The sequence below is a fragment of the Sturnus vulgaris genome, chromosome 15 (assembly GCF_052056855.1).
Source record: "Sturnus vulgaris isolate bStuVul1 chromosome 15, bStuVul1.hap1, whole genome shotgun sequence".
NCBI lineage: Eukaryota > Metazoa > Chordata > Aves > Passeriformes > Sturnidae > Sturnus > Sturnus vulgaris.
Genome location: NC_142257.1, coordinates 15,910,371 through 15,933,678, shown reverse-complemented (window position 1 = coordinate 15,933,678; position 23,308 = coordinate 15,910,371). Strand labels below are relative to the sequence as shown.

At 42.2% G+C, this 23,308-nt stretch overlaps 1 protein-coding gene across 3 annotated transcripts in view; it reads right to left on the bottom strand.

Annotated features, from left to right (window-relative positions):
• Window positions 1-23,308, bottom strand: part of WWC1 (WW and C2 domain containing 1) — a 66,713-nt gene that overhangs the window by 8,905 nt on the left and 34,500 nt on the right. For all 3 annotated transcript variants that reach the window (XM_014877347.2, XM_088173831.1, XM_088173832.1), the window contains exons 3-14: window positions 22,048-22,251; window positions 20,285-20,361; window positions 19,319-19,398; window positions 18,296-18,425; window positions 17,806-17,952; window positions 16,700-16,773; window positions 11,320-11,562; window positions 9,781-9,870; window positions 7,004-7,542; window positions 2,801-2,909; window positions 982-1,062; window positions 5-91 (exon numbers count right to left, since the gene is read on the bottom strand). In XM_014877347.2, coding sequence (XP_014732833.2) covers window positions 5-91; window positions 982-1,062; window positions 2,801-2,909; window positions 7,004-7,542; window positions 9,781-9,870; window positions 11,320-11,562; window positions 16,700-16,773; window positions 17,806-17,952; window positions 18,296-18,425; window positions 19,319-19,398; window positions 20,285-20,361; window positions 22,048-22,251 — 1,861 coding nt within the window. The remainder of the gene's footprint in view (window positions 1-4; window positions 92-981; window positions 1,063-2,800; window positions 2,910-7,003; window positions 7,543-9,780; window positions 9,871-11,319; window positions 11,563-16,699; window positions 16,774-17,805; window positions 17,953-18,295; window positions 18,426-19,318; window positions 19,399-20,284; window positions 20,362-22,047; window positions 22,252-23,308) is intronic.

Below are 23,308 nucleotides of genomic sequence, written 5' to 3'. Positions count from 1 at the left end.
TTACACTTTTTGATCTTGTTGTAACAGCAGTGCTGGAACATTACTCAGCTGGATGACCAATATTGCAAATTGTTTATTTTTCTCATCATATCTGAATCAGAAAGACACAGAGAAGCATTATTATTAGAGAAGCCTGCCTTGGACTCTGCGGCTGAGTATTCCACACAAACAATACAAAAAATTTACAGACAAGGCAACACTATAAGGGGACCATGAGTCGCCCATAGTTTAAGACAAAACCAGTTTCCTATTACATCAAGTTTTGCTACCAGAACATCCAGAGTATAGAACAGTCCAGAACATCCAAAACTTAAGGAATCAGATACAATGGAGATTTGACCTAACACACACTACTTTTCCTGGGGTCTAGTTAAATTGCTGCATTGTAGCTACAATTTTTTGAGAGGCCTTAATGGCTGCAATATAGAAAAGTTACAAGTAAAAATACTTGAAGTACAACAGTGAGGATGTCATGAGTAACCTTTTGCTCTGGATGGCCATGATAATCGAGTTTTGTACTACTTCCTTTTCTCAAATCCCATGTAACTTCCAAAAAACATTTAAGGAGGATGCCTCTGTGCCTGCCTTCTTACATCTTACCCACTACTGTGGGACCCACATGAGATCAGGGATTGTGACTGCCACTTATTCTCAGCAGTTTTCTCTACCCAAGCTGCACCCTTAAGGATTCTGCAATCCAGCCAAAGGCTTTCTCCAGCCCAGCACTGCCAGTGCTCCTGTTGCTGGTTTGCATCCCCCTACAACAGTATCACCAGTGGATTTCCACTGACATGAAATAGGGCAACTGGGACAAGAATCTCCTGCAATCAAGTATAATTCTTAATTACACTAAAAAAGGCCATTAGTTAGTTAATACTAATAGGACAGGAGAAAAAAACAGCACAGAAAGCTCTATATTTCAAATCTCATTTACCATTCTTTCCACTGGAAGGCAAATCCAGTAAAATATGTTGCACATACCTCATTGCAATTTGCACTTTGGCTGTTCCAGCTGCTTCGATATCGTCACTGTCAAACACCATCACTTCTGACACACACGGTCTGAAAGGAATCAACAGCAATTAAGGATCTGATTTGCCTCTTACTGAAATGTTTGCATTTAGGTGATACAAGATCTTTTTCTTTCCATTCAGTGGTTTAGTATATGGATTTTGTAAAATTAGCAGCTAAAAGAAAGCCCATTTAAGAAGTAAGTGCAATCAGCCTTAGAGGTATGTGTTACAGTGCTTATCAGCAGAAAGTCATATGTCTTCCCTCTTCACTGCCAAAAGAAAAAAAAAAGCCACACAAAAGACTACAAAAATAAGGCAGTGGGGGATTTTTAAAGGGTTCTCTTGACTGGCTTTTGTTTTCCCTTGACTGCCCAGCAAGAGAAATATGACTTAACAACTGCAATCCTGTCCGGCATCATGACAGCAAAAATTCTCAACTTTTATTAGATTTAAGTAGTTCCTTTGTTTCTTTAAGAAATCAAACTTTCTTAAGCACATTAAAAGTGACAGAGTACACTGATTGGCCTTGCTGGAAACAGCTATTCTGCATCATTTCCCTCCCAATGTATTCCACCTTCCAAGTTTTATGTACTGAAAGTCCCCCAAAACTACATTGATTGTCTAATTGACTCAAGAGGCTATGCTGTAGCACATGAAAACAGGATTAGCATTCTTCTCTTCTAAGTGTTTTCCATATTACTGCTTAGGACTCCCTTGAGTTTTGTTACATTTCAGCTGCAGAGGGTGGCTCACCCCACCCTCACCACTTGGACAGGCACCAAAATGACACTGTAGGCACCACAGGAGTTGGCAAGCTGATAAGCCGAACACCAATAACATCAGACATGTGAGTGTGCATGGGACACCTTCTGTTCTATCCCACTCCTCTCTCCACAGAGCTCCCTACGCCACTGAAGGAACACAAGGGCCCTGGGACACCCAACTGTCTGACTGCTTGAGCCCAGGACCTCTAATTTACAGAAGCATTGCACTCCCTTGTCAAAGTGAATTGTGCTGTAAACATAAAAATTACTAATTTATCTAGAGAATTAATGAAGATAATTAATAAATGGGGGGAATCTGAGATGAGTGATATTTCACCTCTACAGTTGTGTTTCACAGCTAATGACCCTGTAATTCACCTCAATGCTAATGAAAAACAGTAGGAAAACACAACAGATGCAGCCAAAGCAGGTACCAGTAAGATCAGTAGATTCCAGTGAACTTTTTAACAAAGCTCTCACAGACAATCCAGAAAACCGTCAAGAGCAGTGACTCCCTGCTGTGCCCTTAGTGGGAGAAGTCTTGCAGGCATCACACCCTGCTCTTGCTCCAAGCACTTGGGAACTGCATCACTGCTCGTGCACACCCATTAACCAATTCAAGGTGCTCCTGCTCTCTTCCTTAAACATCCCGAAGTCCCCAGACACTGACTGAGGGCTGTCACTGACTGAGAGGAGGGGAGCTTTCCACCTGCCAGATGGCTTCACTTCCCCCTCACAAAGGCAGCAGCCACAGTTTACCAGCACCTTCACAAACAGGCCAGCTGCTCAAACAGCTCTCTGTGAGCTTCCTTTCCTTTCCTTTCCTTTCTGCTTTTTTATGGGAAGCATGGGTCATTTTGATAATCAAATTCAACTCCTAGTTTTTTTCAGAAGTATTAAGAAACCTGAGATTGAGAACTTTAGCCACTGAATTACAAAAAAAGGTCATAACCAGCAGTATTCCAGATGACTTGTGCAAAGCTGAGTCATTGGCTCCATCCTGGATAGAGATGTGATGTTTACCTTTGGACAGAGGCTTCGTACACCCCGCTGTCTCCAGCTACGGATTCATCAGACACTGCAGCTGACACACCCGCCACCTTCAGCGCCGTCCCTCCAGCTGTGTTTATACCTATCAGAAAAGCACAGAGCAAAACCAAAAGCAGGTGTTAACAAACTGTCTGGATAAGCAGCAGCTTTTCTTCTTATCCTCCCCTTGAAGTGCATTTTTTCCCCAACCAGGTATTGTTAAGCAACAGCACATTTCTGAAGACAAAGGGGACATAGGTAGGGCAGGCAGAGCTCAAAGGTGGCCGTGAAGTGAGGGAATGTGCCAAATTGCCCTGAAGAACAAAAAATCCCAGTAAAACAGGAGGAATAAACTGTGTGGTGGAGTTGAGAGAGGATTGCATTGCACACGGAGTGCCCATGTATTCCCTGGGCCCTGCAGCAGTGTGAGGGCTGAGGTTACACAAGGGTTGGGCCCAGTGTGTTACAGCTGCCTACCCTGGCACCTCCCTGGGCATGGGTCCTTGCAGGAGAGGCTTCCAAAGCCCTGGAAAGGCAGGGAGGTACCCCTGACATGATAAGCAATGTTCAGAAGCAGCAGGACTTCTAAATTCTAGTGAACTTATAAATACGAAGCAATAAACCAGCTCCTACTGCAAGGCACCCTTAGGCAGGCAGTGATCATTCTACTCTCAGCCACCCAGACAGCAGTGGCTGGACAAGCACTGCTGACCAGGCTCTGGCCAAGTACAGATCATGTGGAGCTGCATATCCCAACTGGAGAGCTTATACCAAGTTTAGCTTCAAGAGGGGAACAGAAAAAAAACCACCACCTAAATCCAAACTGACTGCGTACACAGTACAAAAGGCAGGTCCAGAAAGACCAAGTTAACTAGCTGAAAATGGAGAGAAAGAGAGTTACAGGATTTAAAAGAGCAGTCATATGCAGAAATACAGGGAAAAGGAAATAGGGAAGAGAAACCAAAGAAGGTGAAGTGAGTTTTGCACAGAGGTGTTATCTCACATACATTTCTTGTGCTTCAAAACAGGGAAAGATTCTCCCTGGAAACCTGCAAATTCTGCATCTTTCCACTTGAACATTTCCGTGGAGAGGAGCTGCAGCCAGGAGTCTGGAGAACTCCATCTGCCAATGCAGCTAATGAGTGCTGGGCCATACCCAGCTCTTGGCTCTCATCCTCAGGGATGTGGCAGACCTGCTCCAAGAGTGAGGAGGTGCCATGTGTCACTCTGGGAGCAGCTGGAACCCCACAGCAGCAGAGCAGTACACTCCTCTCCAATGGGCATTTGTTCTTCAGAAGAGCTCCTTCCTTCCCATAGACTTAGACAAGCACATGCCCTCAAACCAATATGTGGTTTCCAACGCACATTTTCTTTATTAGAAAGCAAGTTTGGGTTTTGGTTGGTTTTCTGAGGTTTGAGGGTGTTTTTTCAGATTTTTTTTTGGTCTTGTTTTCTTCACAGTCTCACAAAGCCACTTAAAGAATTAAATCCAGATTTGAATAAACTGGTGGGAAAGTGTGCAAGGGTTAGGGAACACCATAAGGACTTGTAAGCCAACAGTAGAGGGTGCTACAGGTAACCCAGATCCTTTGAGACACCTGTGCCATTTCGGGCCCATTTATCCACGGATTTTTTGACTCTAGCACCAAATGGCATTTCTCATCTTGGTACTCCCATAGAACCACTGGATAGAAACAGAATGTCCAGACCTTTTCCCCATAGGCAAACCCACATGAATAGAAGTTAGCACCTGTAACACAATGTATGAATCACTAACTGAAACAAATGGATCCATTTAACACTGGCATTCCCAGTTTAATCCACCCTCCCTCCTGCCATGTGCCAGGGCCAGGCGCCTGCAGTGCTGTGGATCATAGGCTGTGCTAGAGCTACATAGAGCAGGGTCAAAACTTCTTCCCTCAATGCTCCTTCATACCTCCTAGTCCACGGTTTTAATAGGAAAATAACTTCTTCCCTGCTGGCTGGCTTCCTAAATCTGATTCTTTGAGTTTTACACACTAAATGCTGCTCTGGGAATCTCTTTACATGGGACTGGCTCACTGGGAAAGGCACTGCAGGGTGGCCTCCACACACCAAACCTCTCTTTCTCCCTCAGTTCCCAATGCCATGGAGCCATTCCAATCCAAAAAACCTCATTTTCTAGACCACCTCCCCCGAGCATCTCAGGGCCAAAGGGGGTGAATACAAAAAGTGCACAACAGTGAAGTGAGTTCTGTACAGCAGGGTGCTACAGCGTAAAGCTGAATAAAGATGAATGGTTCCCTGACAACAATACCAGCCACCCCTTTCCTTACTGGTTATGCAAAAGACTTGGAAAGTCAGCCCATTCATGCAGCTAATTAACGCAAAATTTGGACTTTCAGTTTTTAGCCTTAAGTCTCTTAAGATATAGTACACTAATAAGAAAGTTTATGGAAGAGTTCAGAACTGACTCAACTCTCCTCCATTTTTCCAAGCAGGTGGATAACACCACCTGTGTTGTTTCACCTTTTTTTTCACTCTCATCAAGAAATTGAAGTTTGCTCTTCCCTTCCTGTCATTTGCCCTTCCATGGGGCAAATGAAAAGCCATGAAGAGCCATGTCATGCACTGTCCTCACATACAGACCATTTAATCAGAGAATGCTGGACTATGCCAGATTCCAGGTTTTGCTATTAGTTTCCCCTAAATTGCTCAGGTGTTCTTCAGGTGAGAAAGGCAACCTTACTTCAGTTTCAAAGCTAGAGGAGGTTCTGCTCTATCAGAAGGCAGCAGCAAGATATATTCAGATATACTGAGATATATTGTTCAGCTCTGCTTCCAGGACACGTGAGCGTGCTTTGCCCAGGACTGACCACCCCAGAGGCAGCCCCTGCATTGCAAGTGTTACACTGAACCCCCCACCCCCAAAATGCCTGAAGAGTAGAATCTCATCTCGTTATTGCCCTGAAATAAACTACTTATGGTGATTATTTTGTCTGCTGACTGGCTAACAGCAGTAATCACTTAATCTGCTTAACACCTGAGCTTTCACTTTAACAGCCTTGGCAAATCTTGAAGAGCTAAAAAGGTTAAAACTAATCAGCACCCAGTTCTAATAAGAATAATTAGTGTTTCCTACTCAAATGCATAGTACTTCTTGCTTGTAGGAAAATGGTAGCTCAAAGGAAAAGATTTGCACTTGTGTTTTTTACTGTGTTTTAAATAGTGTCAGCCTTCTTAATGCAGAAGATGGTGACAGCATGGTACTAGCTCCCTTTATTCACACAGGCTGTTCAATAATCCCACAAAAAACAGATACAAACTGTACTGCTGGTTCATAAGACTATAGCTTGCAAGTTTATCTTGCCTTTAAAGCTCTTCCTCACTGCAGCTACAAATCCAGTCTTTTTACTCATTGGATTTAACCCAGCTACAGTCACACGGGCTTCAGACAAGCCCTAGCACTGTGCTCTGGCTGTGCCAACTGCTTTCCATCCACTTCAGCCCATCCATTCCAAAAAAGGATGAACCCTTCCACCCACCAACAAGCCATATGCATACATGAGAACATCCACTATCTCTAAAGGTCTTATGCTTACAATCTAAACATGTTTTTGTTGCTAAGAGACCAAAACAGCAGAATTCGAGCACAGCCTTGACATGTCTGCTCAGCTGAAATGAATAAATTCATTGCCACTCATTTCCTGGGAACCAGAGCATACTGGGATCTTTTGCATACCGAGGTGGTGGGGAAGGATTATTACTATAATTTGTTAACTATTAAGCTAAATGACTTTTCCAGCCCTCCTCAAAAGCTTGGTCAAAAACTTTGCATCAATATGGCACTTTGAGTCTCTCAGACCCAAAACAATAGATGACCTTCTGGTTCGTTTAGTACCAAATCAAACCAGGAGTCCCACCACAACCATTTACATTTGCACATGAAATCACTGTGATTTGTGTACACACACATCTGTGTACAATAAAAACACACCTAAATCAGTATCCTGCAAGACTCATTAGATCAGTATTTTTGTGTTCAAATTAAAAGACCAACCCTCCCTCCCAAACAAGACACAACACAGAGCTGAAAATATTTTTCAACGTAAAGATAACAAAATGACAGACAGCTTCTGAAACACTTGCTTCTCAATGCTTTATGAACTACATTAAATATAAATGCATGCAGTGCATGCAGATCTTTTCTTTCCATACCTTGACCTAGATGTTTATCTCCTGCTTGAGGCTCTTCCAGTCTACAGTTGCCACTCCCAGTGTTTAGGGTGAGTTCTGACAGATTTGCACTTATCTCTGCATCATCAAAATCCATATGGCTTGAAAAGGCATCACCAGTTAGGAGTGGGTCTATCACCAGTGGAGAGCAAGGTGGGGATGGAGAAGAGAGAGATGACCTTGGGGACAGTGATGTCATGGATTTGGGGGTACCAGACAAGGACCTCAGAGCCTGCATGCGACTTGTGGTATCTGCTTTTTGAGTTTTTGCTACTTCATTCTCATGAATAGTGGTGATACAGCCTGATGGCCTAAACCCAGTGGCTCCTTCTAATAGCAAGTCAATCTTGTTTTGATATTCCGAGTCCAACTGCTCCAACTGCTCCAGGTGCTCGTAGTAGAGATCAGTGAAACTGGCTGAGGTGGATGAATCCTGGCTGGAGGTGGCAAGAGATCCTCTGCTAGATGCAAGAGAACCAGGGCTGCTGCTCGAGGAGAGGGAAAGCATGCTGGTGGAGAGACTGAAGGAAACAAGTCAGAAAACCATGACACCGTTTTCTCATGAACACACTGCAATGTCACCACATCTCTAAGCCCACAGGGTGCTGCTTTGTTAGCTCAGGCCACACGCATTAGTCCCCAGAGCAATCCAGAACCACAGTCTACACAGCAGAAACAGTGGGTCACTGCTCAGCAAAAAGTATCAATCATACACATTTTTCTACTCACCATATCAGACTCCTAAGAGCCCTTGTTTAGCCAAAACAACTCTAATGAACAGTTTCAAACCAATTAAAATTAGTGCCGTCCCCCCCCCTCGCATCTCTCTGGAAAGTATCCATGTCTCCTGTTAATCTTCAAAGCAGACTGCAAAAACCAGCAAGGCCCATGCAAGACAATGAAGTTATTGCAATGAACTGTCTGACCATATGGAAATTTCCTTCCATTTGCCTCAATCTTGGACCTGCAGCCAAAAGGCAATACCACAGCTGCCTGGAACTGGCCCTCAGAGATCACAGCAGCCAGCAGTTCTCAGAAAGCTGGCAGGATTTATCCATGTGAAACATTGCTACATGGAATCCAGGGCCAAGAGAGCAAGGGAAAAAGTTGGGGCTGGGCTGGGCTGTGAAATCAATTCACACGCCTTATTTATCCCTCGAGTTCTAGCTTCAGAACATAACTGACAACAAAACTAATTTTAAGCAGGTGCTGAATAGGAGTCTGTTCAGATGAGAAAGTCCAGACACCACAGCACAGTTTTCTGCTCAGGAGACCCAGCAAGTATTCCAGTAGTGACTTCAACATGTACCATCTCTAGAAATTCCATTTAAACCAACACTCCTGCTCTGCATATTGAAGACCATGGTCATTACTGACCCTCACTTCAGATAGGGATTAGCTATTGAATTTTTTTCTGAATATGTGTAAGTGGCTTAAGTTGCCCCACTGAAAAACAGTATGATATTAATAAGCCTAATAATCCCTTATTTATTATTTATAGGGTAAAAGCTGGAAGGTACATTTGTATAATTATATCCATGACCTTATGAGAAAAAGGCAAGTATGCTGTATTTAGTATAATTTTGGCAGAAAATGTCTTCTGACAGATGTGTGCTGCATCACATTTGTTCAAAAAAGCTTCTGATAGATGTTTTTGCATATTGGCAGTATATACACATCTGTTGAAGCCTAATGAATTTACAGTTTTTCAGTGTACTTTACTATGAAAAGAGAGGGGTTTAAAATTAATCTTTTCTCTATCAAAAAACTGGGCTCAACTTCCTTTTGTACACGCCTTTGAATGCCAGACATTCTGTATTATGGGGTTAATAACAAACACTTATTCTTATGAAGGAGCATGCCAAGAACACTGGGCACACGGTTAGGAAGAAATTAGTTTCACATGCTTCTTGATCACCTCAAAAGATCCCTAATCAGCTAGGTGAAATAAAAATATAATGCATTTCCACTGCATAAAAGCCTCACAGATAGCTATTCTCCATGCTGGCTTATTTACATGTCAGTCTTGCACTATGATTTCTTTCCAGTCTTTTCGGTGTCATCTTCACAAAATGAAACAGAATCCAAGTGGAGCAGAAGCTACAAACAGAGTAAATTCAGTACACACTGGTAGGAAAAAACCCTCAACCAAACAAAAACCCCACCAAACTTTCTTGCTATGAGAATGATAAAAATATAGTTTTAGGAAAATGATTTGGCCTTAGTGCCTGCAGTCATGCATTAGTCTGGAAATAGCAATCCTGTGTTCTTCCAAAACTACAACCTGAACTAGAAGCCATTCTTTACACCATATGAACCACAACAGATTTAGGGATATCTTTATATATTGTCCACATTGCAAGCAACAGCACACTTGATATTAGAGAAATATGATCATTAATACACTAATGTGTAGTTGCATTAGTAAGATTCACTCCACTTGCTGTCTGTTAAGCTGTCTTTAACATAGTTTATTAATGTAATACTTCAGTAATTCAAACTTTAGTGAATGAATCTCAGCTATCCCTAGTCACCTAAGTATTACTGAAATAGAAGCACCACCAGGAGGTTGTTCAGCCCATTGAAAAGCACCCATCTAAACGGACCTATGATCCTAAGGCTTCTCCTTCCAATGACTACACAGGGGCCTTAGGTCACTACTGAGTCTGAAAGGCCCTTTAGCTGGAATTGTTAGCAGAGAAAGACAGTGGCACAATGTGCAGCAAAAGCAACCACAGCTTCTGGAAAGGGTCACCTACCTCTTCAGCTGGGTGTGCAACATGGCCACCAGCCGTGTGGTTTCTTCCAGCTCTCGGACAAGCTGATTTCTTTTGCTGTTCAACTTCAATCTAAGAGAAGATCGAATAAAGGGATGAGCTAAAGCATCATTTGCTATTTTAAATAAGGATTAAAGGAAAAAAAATCTACTTTTTTTTGCCGTGAAATCCTACAAAGGTTGATAGGAATACACAGGACAGAATTTGGTCAAGATGTGTAGGTGTTTACCAACTTTAGAAACTTTTAAAATGCAGAACTCAGTCCTGAAAACATTTCCAACAAGAGAAAATAATTACAGCTTGTACTATAGAAGTTAATTTCTAGGATCAGGCCTCAAAAGAGCTGGGCAGATTTTACTCACTATGCACTACTACATTCCTATAGTTACTGTGCTCATAGAAGTGTAAATGTCATATTTCCTTCCACTAAAATCTGTGGATGATTAAGAGTTACTTGATTTAGTTATTAACCACCTCATTACAGATTTACATTATTTGCTGTAGCAGCATCTCAGCTTTATTTCCCACCTGAATTGGTTTGAGACAAACACATGTGCACGTGGATTTGTTTCACACCCTAACTGAACAGGCCTCTGGACACAAAATCCTTCCCCATACATGTGTTCTGTCTTTGGCACTCTAGAATGTGACCATATTCCCAAAAACGCCAAATGAAGGTGTTCACGTTATGGCAAGACCAGAACCATTTGTCAAACCACAGATACTTCAGGCAGGTAAAAGTCTCACAGCCAAGACATTTACGTTTTTTCCAGCATGATAAAACCACAAAAAGCCTGTGTAGAAAACTGACGTCATCTGGACACTGACCATGCAGAAGAAATGAAAATATGGAGCCAAAGAGAGAGTGAATTCAGTGTGCCTATTCCACATATGTCCAAGAGACTGCAGCTACCAGAAACACTGCTGAGCTACCCTCATTAATAAATCCAGACTGTAAAACACCTATAGGCAATGCCTAATGCAGTATTCATCCTCACTGTACATTCCCGTGAGATCTCCCCCTGCAACACAGGTAAAATTAGGGAAGAAAGTTGGCATTTTTTTCAGCTAGTTTAGATTCACAGGATATTCCCTGCAAGCCCCACAGCCCTGTCAAATACCAGATCCTACAGGAATCACATACAAGGATGCTCAGAACAAACAGCAAATTTAAGAAATTTAAAATTCCATCTGCTGACATTTACCAAGGCCCAGACTGCACAGCAAGTGTAGAAGCTGCTGTGAGATGCTGGCTGCATACAGAAATGTTACACTACACTGGGCTATGTTGAGCATTCTTTACATTGCAATAAAGGATATATTGTAGGAACAGCAACCTTTCCCCAGTAGCACAGTAAGACTTGCAGATGGGGATGTCTGGGAGATGAGTTCAGAAGCTTTCTGAGTCGAGTGTCTTGGGAATGTGAGGGCACTGCTGTGGGCAGCCAGCCAGGGGATGCTGGTGAGTGCTCCCAGTTACCTCTCCTCCAAAAAGACACTGCCCTGTGCCCACTAACCTACCTCTCAGTGAGAGCTTTGCTCTGAGTGTCTCTAGCAGCCTGAAGGTCTTCCTCCAGGCGCCTCCTCTCTGTCTCCAGTCTCTCCACCTCTCCTCGAGTCCATTTTCTGGGGCTAATAAATCGCATTTCTTTTAAGAGCTCCTCCTTCTCATTAATCAGTATCAGCCGATCTCGCTCAGAGTCCAGCACACCAGGCCAGGCCTCGCTGTCAAGCTTAGCCAGTTGGATTTTCAGGTTTGCTATTCTGCAGGAGAAAAAAAACAAAAAGCAGTTATTCCCTGAGGAATGCCTGATCTGCTCCAGACATGCAGAGATGCACCATGACCAACCACATCTTCCAGAGCCCTGAGGAAAGCTCCCATCTCCAGCACAACCACCCTCGTGTCCCCCTTACCACACTGGTGCCAGGTGACAGCACTGCTAGGATGTGGACATGCAGAATGGGATTTTAACTCAGGCTTGTTCACAATGGAAAATGAAGTTCCTAGCTAATATGAAGTGTCTTCCAGTCAGAGAATAACACAAAAATAATATAATAATTCTGGATGTCAGAAAAGGCAATCAGATATACTGTAGGTGTTTCATATGCATTACAGTTGTGACCTCAGAGTAGTTTGTGTGGAGGGTATGATGTGATAATTACCTACTCTTTAATCACTTTTATGGAAATAACTGTAAACTCCCCATATACGATACAGATAAAGATTAGTGGTTAGCCAAAAGCTTAGAAACTCTTTTTTTTTGGTCTTTACAATGAGGAAGTTAATCTATCTCCATGCTGCTACTGTTGATTCAACAGTAAGCACTCTCTGGACACATTAAAGAGCTACACTACTTCTGGTGCAACGTGCACTTGAGGATGTGAGGAGTTGGAGAGGCATTGTGATCCTATCAAAATCCAGAGCTGCTTATTTGCATCAGAATCAAAGCCTATTTTCATTAGAAGCATCATTCCAGATTTCAATTGAAAGCCTGTATCACCAGTCCTTCAGCACCACACCGCATCAGCTCAGGGAGGAAGATAATGACTAAATGCAACAGCAATACAGATGTAGAATTTAGCAAGAGCTTTGACTGACAGAGCAGGAGAGCACAGCTTGTGGCAGGTAAGAAGGCTGCTCACTCCAAACAGCTGCCTGTCCCCAATTTCCCAAATATCTGACTGGCTCAGTTATGTCCACAAATGGTCAGCCTTGCAATGCAACGTACAGAGAGATGCAGAAAACAGCAGCAGGCCAGGATACAGAACCAAGGGCAATAATGTCAGTCTTCCCAAAGGAAGCTACCTCCTTTGCACCCACTAACCTACAACTCTTCAAGACCTGACAGGCTGATCATGGTAGTTTGATGAGCAATTATAGCATAGATACCTGAATTAGAATTACCTGTGTTTCTGAACTCACATAATCCAAAAAATCAAGTGGGAAGTACGGGAATGGGAAGGACAGAATCGACTGGGATGAAAAAAATTTAAAAAACTTAAAAGGCAAACAAGGAGAAAAGTATTTTGCAAGATATTTGCAAAAAAACATTAACCTGACTGAACGTCAGAGGCAAGGTAAATGTGCTCCTTCATGTGATGAACTCAGGTTTATTTCTCAGTTAGGTTTAGCAAAGACATAAGAAATGGAAGCAACATGTAAAATTAATGTCCAATATGCTTCTCTCTTTGAAAAGAGCTTTGTGATCTGGTGACAGACTTACTGGACTTAAATCGGGCACAGCAAATAGTTGCAGGTACTGATCTGGATTCATTGCTCTAGAATTTGGTTTATGCTGCTGAAGTGCAGAGGATGGTGTGTGCTTCCTCCAGCAAACCAGCACACAGGCAGGCACAGAGTAAATTCAGCGCCAACCAGCAAAATCAAAGTGTGTGGAGTAAGCAATAAGGTGCAGATTTAGGCAGCAGCAGCTACAAGGCTCCTGAATAACCTTGAAGAATAAAGCTTTGTCTTCCAAGCTCCAGAGGCCAAGAGGAACTTGAGCCCAAGAGAGCCTGTGAAGGATTAGGCTCACACACACTGACCTGCCTCCACCATCACAGGAGACAGATATGAGATCGCCTTTCTCAAGAGAAGCATCACTTTCTGTAAACCCATTTCCCACAGCAGGCTGCTTACTCTAATAAAGTTCCATAATTGATAGATATTCAACTCAACTATTTTTAGGTCATCTCAGGAGCTGTTTTGTTTTTGAGTGCCTGATAAAGTGCAATACTGTGCTCCAACGAAGAATTAAGTGGCATTAATTCATAATCCAAGAATTCCTCTGTGCATTTTGAAGGGATATGAGTCTAAGAGGATTGGCTGGCATAAATCTGATCACTTCTGGCATACATTTGCATGGATATGGCTTTTCCACTGGAATTTGTTCTCTATGCATTTCCGAGTCTAAAAGCTTTGTTAAACTAACCTCCAGTTTTACCTTTGCTACACGATCATTGTTTTCCCCCTTCTCAGTTAAAAGGAGGTTTATTATTCTATTTTTCCAATAAAACAGCACCATCACAAAAGAAACCCATTGCAGAAGGTCTGAACTTGGCTGAACACTCCAGCCCTTCAGCATTCACTGCCTGAGTCTGAACTGCATCAGTGCTGAGCCAGGCTGGGCTTGCAATGCTGGCCTCAGGTCACACACCTTTCTGAATGGCCACCAGACTGAACAAATGCAGAACAGGAAGCTCAAGTTTTATTTAACTGTTTCTCTTTCTACCTAGAAAAGGTGGTTAGATGATTTATTCATGGTCATAACAAGGCTCTTTTCTGTCAATTAGGAAAAGTTAGTAGTTTCTATTATTATGCAACAAAAGCACAGCACATAAAATTTTCAGTCTCTATGGAGATTGTCCAGAGCATATGCATCTCCACAGAAGCATACATTAAGATGTGTAACTACAACCAGTAATAAACAGTCCTGTATCAGATAAGCTTTTCTTGAGAAAAAAAAGCCACAAATGAAGTGGGAGGTGTGGTTTAAAAACTGACCAGTCAAATACCCACCATCGTTTTACTGTTGTTTAATGTGACATTAAAATATTTCATTTTAGGAGATGAAAAAAAACATACTTCTAAAATCCCTGAGTTACCACCAGTCATACAGAACCCAAGCTGAAAGTTTAACTGCTGAAGAAATCAGAACAGTGCAGGGTGCAAGTGCTACACAACTGAGTTACTGCTACATATCTGGAATTGTACAACATAATTTAGTTGCATCTCTGATTACATTTATGCTGCAGCAGCTTTCTCCTTGCTGAGATGTAGCAATGACAACCTTTTTGACATGATACCCATTATCACTTTAGAATAAAATTAAGCCAAAGGTTTGTCACTGTAGCTGCCTTGTGTCTTTTTTTGGGTTTTGTATTATCTGCTCTAGGGGTCTGTTGTCTGCCTGAACTGTGACAGGAAAGGATGTAGTGCTGGGGAAGGGAACTGGGTCCTGGCAGCTCTGCTGAGGTGAATTTCAGTCAGATATTCACCCACATCTGAGCTTTCAGCCTGGTCCACAGCAATGGTGTCTGCCAGAGCCTGCTTTCTAAAGCACCAGCCCCTTACAGATCTAGTAGCTCTGAACTAATTAATATGGGACATCTTGATTTCAAACCTTAAGTTTTACCTTTCCAGACACTGCAGAGCTACTAAAACACATGTATTTCCATCACGACTCCTTCACAGTTCGTGCGTGGGCAAAGTACTTAACCTTCTATTGTATTTTTTGGAACATTTTAATGCTGCTGTGGGGACAGGAAACACTTCTAACATCACAAGGAAGAATTTTCACAGGAACAGAAGGTTCCTTGTGAGTCACTATATCCATAGTATTGTTTCAGCCTTAAACCAGTCAAGGTATTTGCTTCTGCAGCTCCTACTAAATACTGTGCCAAAACCACAGTGCTTTGATAGCTGGAGATCTTTTCATTTTAGCATCAATTATTCATATCCATTTAGATCCATCTTTCCTCATTATAATGTTTTTTAAACTTTGAGAAAAAATCTATAGATAACCTAAGACAAACATGGGGTAAGAGCAGCAAGTATTCTTTAACTGCAAGGTGTGTTGTATGCCCCTCATCATCACTTCAAATGAACTACCATACTGCCTTTATAAAGCTCTCTCTCTTTATAAAGAGAATATTAAAAGAGCAGGCTTGTCACTATTCACTTGCCCCTCCTCGGAAAAGATACACGATAAAGGAAGAGTATTCCTCTTCAATCTGAATGTGTAAAGTCAGTGTGAATTAAATTGAAGCCTTCAGCAAAGCTTAAAAGTAAAAGGCAATTTTAACATTGCCAAATTAACCACTACATCTGAAGGAATGGTATTTTTAATGCTGCTTTTTAAAGTCATGGAATGATTTGAATATCAAGGTAGTTTGGCAAATCTTGGACTGGCAAAATAAACAGTTCTGAAAAAATTGCTCCACCTAAGAAAAGTACAAATTTGTGTCAAAAGCAGTTGGGCACACAGTCTTTGACAACTGCCACAAACACAGATCAAATTTTATGCCACTGAGAAACATGACCTACTGGCTGTGCCATACACCAAAATGAGAGCATTGTGAGTAACCTCAGCCTTAAGGTTCTTATTTCTAACCAGAGGCTAGAGAAAAAGCCTTCTTTTTGCATATATCCCAAGGACAGATTGTACCACGCATCTGAACTTTGTTATTCTGGAGTTGCAAAGTCCCTCTAGAGCAGTTAAAAGTGAAGAAAGTCACCCCCAGTAATAGTTATATCACTGAACAAAGACTGGGCCAGCCAAAGTCTAAGCAATAATTCTTGGTGGTTTGTCATTTAACTACGCAGTCGTGTTAGCTATTATCTATTAAAAAGTAAATCCTGGAAAGCTTTTGCTTAAATTGGCCTGTTAAGTAGATAGATTTTTTTTTTAATCTATTCTTCATTCATCTGAGATCAGAGGGCAAAGGTGAAAACTTATATTCTTACAGATAAGCTCTGGAATTGAAGCCATGGACCATATTTTGATGTAAGGTGTTAACACAATACACATTTCTCCTTATCACACTTAGGCATGCAAGCATTCATTCATTTCGAATAAGGTAAGGAGATGCCTTGCAGTACAGTCTCCTTATTAGGAATGGGGAAGCACTGGCAACAGGTAGCAGAACCACTTATGTCCCCATAGGTGTGGCCAGACTGAATTCTTTATGCATTAGTCACGCCTTAGTAATTTCTAGGATGGTTATTTATTTCTTGAAAGATAACACTGGCCCAAAAAGCCTATTGTCTCACTGGCTCAAAAATTACCACATTTACTTAGCAGCAATGCTGGGTTTCAGTCTGGTGGCACCTCTTCTAGTAAAACATATCCTCAGAATGAGCTGTGTGCCAATCAGAAAGGGCAATGAGCCAAAGAATTACCTTCTCTTTGCCTCTTCATACTGCAGCCGCAATCGCACCTTCTCGGCCAGCTGGTTACTGCTGCTGGCAATGAACTGAGACAAAAACATAAATCAGCAACTTAGGAACCACTCCTCTTTGGAATTTCCTTGACACTGTTACAAGTGACACTTGATCTTGTCAGTCATTTCCTAGTTAAACCAATCACAGAACAGGAACGTGCTGCATTTAAATACATTTTTCATGATTTCTTCACATACTTAAACCCCAACAAGATTCAAAGGCCTCTTCTGGCCTAGAAAGAAGAGAAAATCCACCACATCTGTTTTAGGCTTCTGTTTCTTTGAACACACAAATACCTTTGCAATCCTTAAATGCTCTTTGCATCCTTAAGTGCTGCACTGCCTTTTGGTTTGGATGACATCTTGCTTTGGGTGTAAAGTCTTAAAGACAAGGGACATCCCATCATGCCCAGTTCTGCAGATCTTTACTGACATATGTGGCCCTGATTGAAATTGGCTGCAAACCTTTAGGTAAAGGTTCACAGGAGAGGCTCTGTGCTGTCCCGTGAGAAATAAGATGTATCTCCAGCACTGACTGAGTCCTTACCAAGGCAGGGACCAACCAGACACTTCTGATCTCCTTGCACGTGTGGGACTGAAGGTTTATGAGCATTACAACTTTGGTGGCATCAAAATATCTGCACATAAGCTGTTGTTCTCACTTGTAACCCAGTGAAAGCCAAACACTCTTAGGGGAAGAGTCCTCATTGGAGCTTAGCCTATACAGACCTGCTGAATGTTTCTTGTCTCATAACTTACCATTGCTACAAAGGAGCTAAGGGAGTATTTGTATCACAAGAAGCTACACCTACAGGCAAAATTAAACTTCCTTCCTTTTTATTCCTACCTGGGTTGCTCTGATAGAGACAGTAGGGGGAAACATCAGGTTGCCCTTGGAGATACATTAACACTGCACACAGAAACAAAGTCACACTGCAGTTTAAACCAGGAGAAGTTATGATTTCACAGAAACTTGTCCATGCTTGGAAACTCATGGTGAGGTAGTTCTACACACAGTTCAGAGGAATGTCTCCATGTGCTCAAGGCTTCTCACACATTACTCACATTTCCTGAAACATCTGTCTGGGAGCTGACGTCCAGGTACTGGCGGGGTAGCAGAGGGCTGGAGCTTTCCACAGACATGCTGCTGGCCCACAGGTCTGACTGGGATCCTCTGTCATTCACAAAGCTGTCTTTTAACCTGGCTAAGCTCTAAAACCACAAAAAATCATGAGGTGAGCTCACTCCTGCCCCAAGTACCTCAGCAGCTACACAACTTTGGCCTAACCCATGATTTAGATCTGACCATATTTGCTGTGCTCATTCAGACTCTGCACACTTGAGGTCAGCCACGGCTGGACTGTATTTTATATTTCTTATTTCCAGCGTCTGAACAACTGCAGAGGCTGAATTCCAACCACAACACAAAACTAGTTTATGTTAATAAAAATTTCAATTACGTATCTGAAATTCAAAATACTTAAATTACTTCTTAGAAATTCAATCTTCTAGCAATGGTGACGCAAAATACTATGAAGTCATCTTTTTTCAATACCTGAATGAGGTCTTGTTTTTCCTTCTCCCCTGACGTGATGGCCTTCTTGAGAGCTTTCATTTCAGTTAAAATGGCTTGTGCCTCATCAAGTTTGTAGCCACCTTGAGTATCAGACATTTTCATGTCAATTCTGTATAAAAATTAAAAAACTCCCAGTAAGCTAACACTTAATAACATCCAGTTAATTGAATCATCCTAGATGCATATATCTTGACATGGATTTTTAACAAAAACACACTCCAAAGTATAACAAAGGCAACAGAAGGAACAAAAGACCCCACTCCCCACTGTCTAAGTTACTCCACTCACCAGTACATTAAGCTTCAGAATTCTGATTTCAGCAATATGATCATGTCTTTGACTCCTTAGGGAAGAAAAAGGTGCACACAACCCCCTCAAAACAGTCTGTTAGGGCAGACTGCTGTTAGCTGCCTTAGAACCTAGAGAGGATCAGCTTAGCCAACTATAAGAATTAACTTATTTTCAGTCATGATTTCAGAAATTAGGCACACTCACATGCACAGATGTATTTGCTTGCACAACCTAATTACAAGCCACCTCACCTTCCCTTTCCTCAAAGAATTCTACCAGGGCTGACCCTTATAATAAATATTTATCTAAAAGATGACAGATGTCTAGTCACACAAAGGCAGGTGCCTGAAACTTTTCCTCCCCTTCCACTCCACCTCATTTTTCCTCAGTGCCCTAAATCAATGGCTCTTATAAGACAATGGTCTGTAGTGCCATCCATATTGAGCAATACTGAGTAAAACGGAATATCAGTTAACTGACAGATCCTGCTTCAAAACCTTTTTGTCATGCAGTCAGTTCTAATGTGGTCAATCCCATATAGGCACTGATTTGAGAGAGCTCCCCCATGGCTGTGTACTGCTTTCAGCCTAAAGATATAATCAGCAGCATGTTTCAGCTTATGTTATTTAGGCAGCTATTTATAAATATAGTGGGGGAGGCATTGCAAGCCAGAGATGTTCTGGAAAAAAGAGATCTTGAGAACACACTTACTTTTTCAGTGTTTGAAATCCATGCTCTTTGTACTGGAGCTCTTGCTTCATGTGAGCTACTTCTCTCTTGAGTTTATTAACCTGCAGCAAGATGTTACATTTTTAGAATGATATTTCATATGAGTATTTAGGTACAGTGCTGCCCATTCAATTCAAAACTTGTTCAGTGTAGGCAGCACCCTAAACAAAGTTTCCAGGCAATCAGCTCATCTCAAGAGCAGCAAACAGCCCTGACTGCTTCCTCATCAGGACTTTATCACTGGCTAGGGCTTTATCCAGTAGCTGCTATCACACCTCTTAACAAGGGGCTCAAGGGAAATTCCAGCCATGTAATGGAAAAGTTGAGAAAAATTCAAAAAAAGACAGCAATGAAACATGTAAACTTTGCTCAGAAATGTTTAAAACCTTCCCAGTCATTAAAAAACTGCTAAGTATCAGAACAGGAGTTATCATGCAGCAACTGAAGCCACTCTCCAAGCTCCCAAGAGAAAAGGCCCCACTGCACGAGTAACACAGCAGGATGATAATCCATATTGTAAATCCACTGACCCTACAGCTTGCTGTTTTATATTCCTCCACAGAGGCCACACTGACCTACTTTACTTTAGTCCTTTCTTCCTCCCAAATGGAGCTCTGCATGAGAACACACCCTCCCCTGCTGACAGCCTGCACTAAGCCCTGCACGAAACAGCTGCCAGTCTCTGGGGAGGACCTGCAGCTCTCCAGCTCTGGAGGAGCCACAGCCATCCTGCACTGCCAGCTGCCAAGCCAGGCTAAAGTCTAAGGGGTAAAAAAAACCTGTTTCAAATTCCTAAGACTGCAACGTCTGAAAATTCTGATAATGACGGCCTAAATGTCAACATTAGCTCTTCCAACTGCTTTGGCATCTCCTTTCAGTATTTGCCATGAGGTCTGGAAATATCTGAACAATACTCATGGCAAGCAAAGGTCCATTTGTACTACTCACCCTGGATTTCGTAGTAGCAATCTCTGCTTTGAGGATCTCGGGGTCATACTTGGAACTTGACGAGGAGCCAGAAAGCACTGGAACAAACACAGCAGCCAGTTCAGAGCCCTGCCTTCCTCCCTACACTTTGACCAGCCCACCACAGATGGAGATCTCCCATCACTCCTGCACACCCAGACCTCCACACATGGCTGGTGTAGGTCTGTTACCCAATTCCAACATTTCACTGCCCAAAGACAGGGAAAGGCAATAGTGCAGTCAAGTACTCCACAAAAAGTACAGACTGAAGGGGCCAAAGCATGATCTGCATCTCCAAAGTCTGGATTTGTACCAGGTTAACACACTTAACTCAAAACTCCCGAACACGTTCACTCCATTCAATAGTGTGGCTTCCTGCATTTCCAAAGGCATTTAACAGAACTGAAGGGACAGGCATTGCATGAAGCTTTACTTTATTTTTTTCAGACTTCCTCATTGAGCAAACAATCCACTGAATGTTTAGAAACAAAGAAAAGCAACGAATGAGCAGAAACTGAAAAATGTGATGCAAGCCTTTTCACAGCCTTGAGGACATGACCAGCCATACAATGTGTCACACCAGATTAAATCAATGTCCCATTAAGAGCAGAACTCTCAGCAGTGGTTAAACCCTTCTGCCTCAGAAGGTACAGAAGCTCCCCAACGTGCAATGTTGTTAGAGGTAGCTGCTGTAGGCAAGGGAGATATTCTGATCCTTGCAGCCATCAGTTTATGCCTCATAAAACATGGGAAAGCATTTCTAGTTATTTCTGTTTGCTTGTATTTTCCAAGACAGATCCCATCTTGCCCATGTAACTCATGTTCTCAGTGTACTGCTCTGGAATACCAGTATTTGGGTACTCCTAAGAAAAGAGTAAACCCAGTTCTTCGGAGATGAGGGACAGCACCCTTGTCAAACAAGAATCCTTTAGCTGAGAGAAAACTACTTAAAAAATTTTAACACCAGGCACAGGATTAGCAAGTGGAATTCTCCACCATCACACGTAACTCACAAGAGTGAAACAAGGGGAGGTCCTTGGCTGGCAATAACACAGAAAATCTACAATACTGAGGATTACAACAAAAATTCTGGAATCCAAGCAGGAAATAAATCCTGTTCTGGACATTTTCCAGCCCCTAACTAGTACCAGCAAGGAGGAAATACAGCATTCTGTAAACATTCCTGCACCAAATCTTGAAGTGACATTGGTACTCATGTGTGTGTGACACAGAAATTGGAGCAGAAACTGCTGTTCTTCACACACAGAGAGACAATCCACCAGTGGTGACTTGGAACGTGGCACAAAATACAGACCCTCAGCTCCAACAGATCGTGACTCAACTACCTAGAATATAAAACTACAGAAGGGCCTGGAAATCCTATCCAACATGGACCTTCTTGCATTGTTTCTGTACTTTAAACGGGGGAATCAAGGAAAATACCGTGTAAGTTAACTTTTTCACACTGAGCCAACCACCACATATTTTAGCATTTGTTGAAGCCCATGCAGAAAATCTGCACGTTGACTGGGTGACTGGGCCACACACAGGAGCGTTTCATAACAATCAGCCTTTACCAACCAGGTGCTGAGCAGGTACCATTTCTGAAACAAACTGATCAAACACAAAGAGTGACATCCCATAACACCCCAGTGCTCTATCCAAGGACCAGCTTCATGCCTCTTACTGTCCTACTGGGTCCCCAGCTGAGGAAGCTGCTGGTGAAGAGCTCACTAACTACTCACAGCTGGTCTGGGAGCCCAGTTTGTGCTCCCACACATCGTGCAGCTGCCGGTACTCTTGCTGGGCCAGTTCAAGCCTCTGCTGTTTCACTTGATAGATCTCCTTCTGGGCAGCAATGGCCTCCTGGGCCAGCACAAGGTAATCCTTCAGCATGTGCTCCTGCTCCCGCCGCCATTGCACCCGGGGGTCTTCTATCTGAGTCGTTTCTTGGAGAGAAAACAGAAGGCAAGATTAACAGGATGCAGGTTTGTTCTGCTGCTTGGAAAAGCTCCATTGTTTATGACATTTTAAAATAGTGTCTTGCCCTATCCCTGGAATAAAGAAGTCAAATAAAGACATTTTGTTTTTTCTAAGGAAGTGACTACTGATCCACAATGAATTCCAATGAGTTCTGCCATGTTGGATAGAATAATTCACAACAAAACTGTCATATAACTCTCCAACTCCTCTGCTGCTGAAGCCACCCTGGTTCTGGCTCTTAAAAACATCAACCCAAGAATATGCATACACAGCTCTAAGATACTGACAGTGATTGTTAGACTTATCTTTATTGCAACTGCTTTATAACGTTACTAATAAAATACCTCTACTGTTCCACCGATAAAAAAACTTTCAGAAAATATCATTGCCACATGACTGCATTATACTGCACCTGACAATATGAAAGCAATTACAACTCTGCCAAGTGGCTTTTATTGCAGAGGGGAAAGAAAACCTGCTCATTCAGATTCCAGAGGTAAGTAAAAATAAAGTCTGATCAAATCACAGATTTGTGAAAGCATCTTAAATGACATTATATGAACAAAATCTCAGAGAGGGGTAAACATTTCCTTTAGGGAAAGCAGACACAGCAGTAAATGACTGAAGGATGTGGGAGGTGGAGTTTAGAGTAACATAGGGAATGCAGGAGTTATAGCACTTCATCTTCATTATCCCAACACAACCAATACATTGCATTCCAGGTTTCTAATCATGAAACAGGCATAAGGTCACAGATATGCAGCTAGTCCTAATACTAACGAGGTAAATTTATTGTCAGTGCTTGTCTCTGTTTTGTGAAGAAGTGTCCAAAACATTTTTCATTTCTATTACAAGGCTATTACATGTTCTTGTTTGGAGCAGGTTCCAATATTCAGTTGACCAAGTGCTCTGAACTGTCTAAACTAACATGCTTGAATAAGGATGCCTAGTTACCACACAATGAATAATTAATAGAAAGGACTTGCTTGAAACTATCAGTGGGAATCTAATCTGCATATCTTA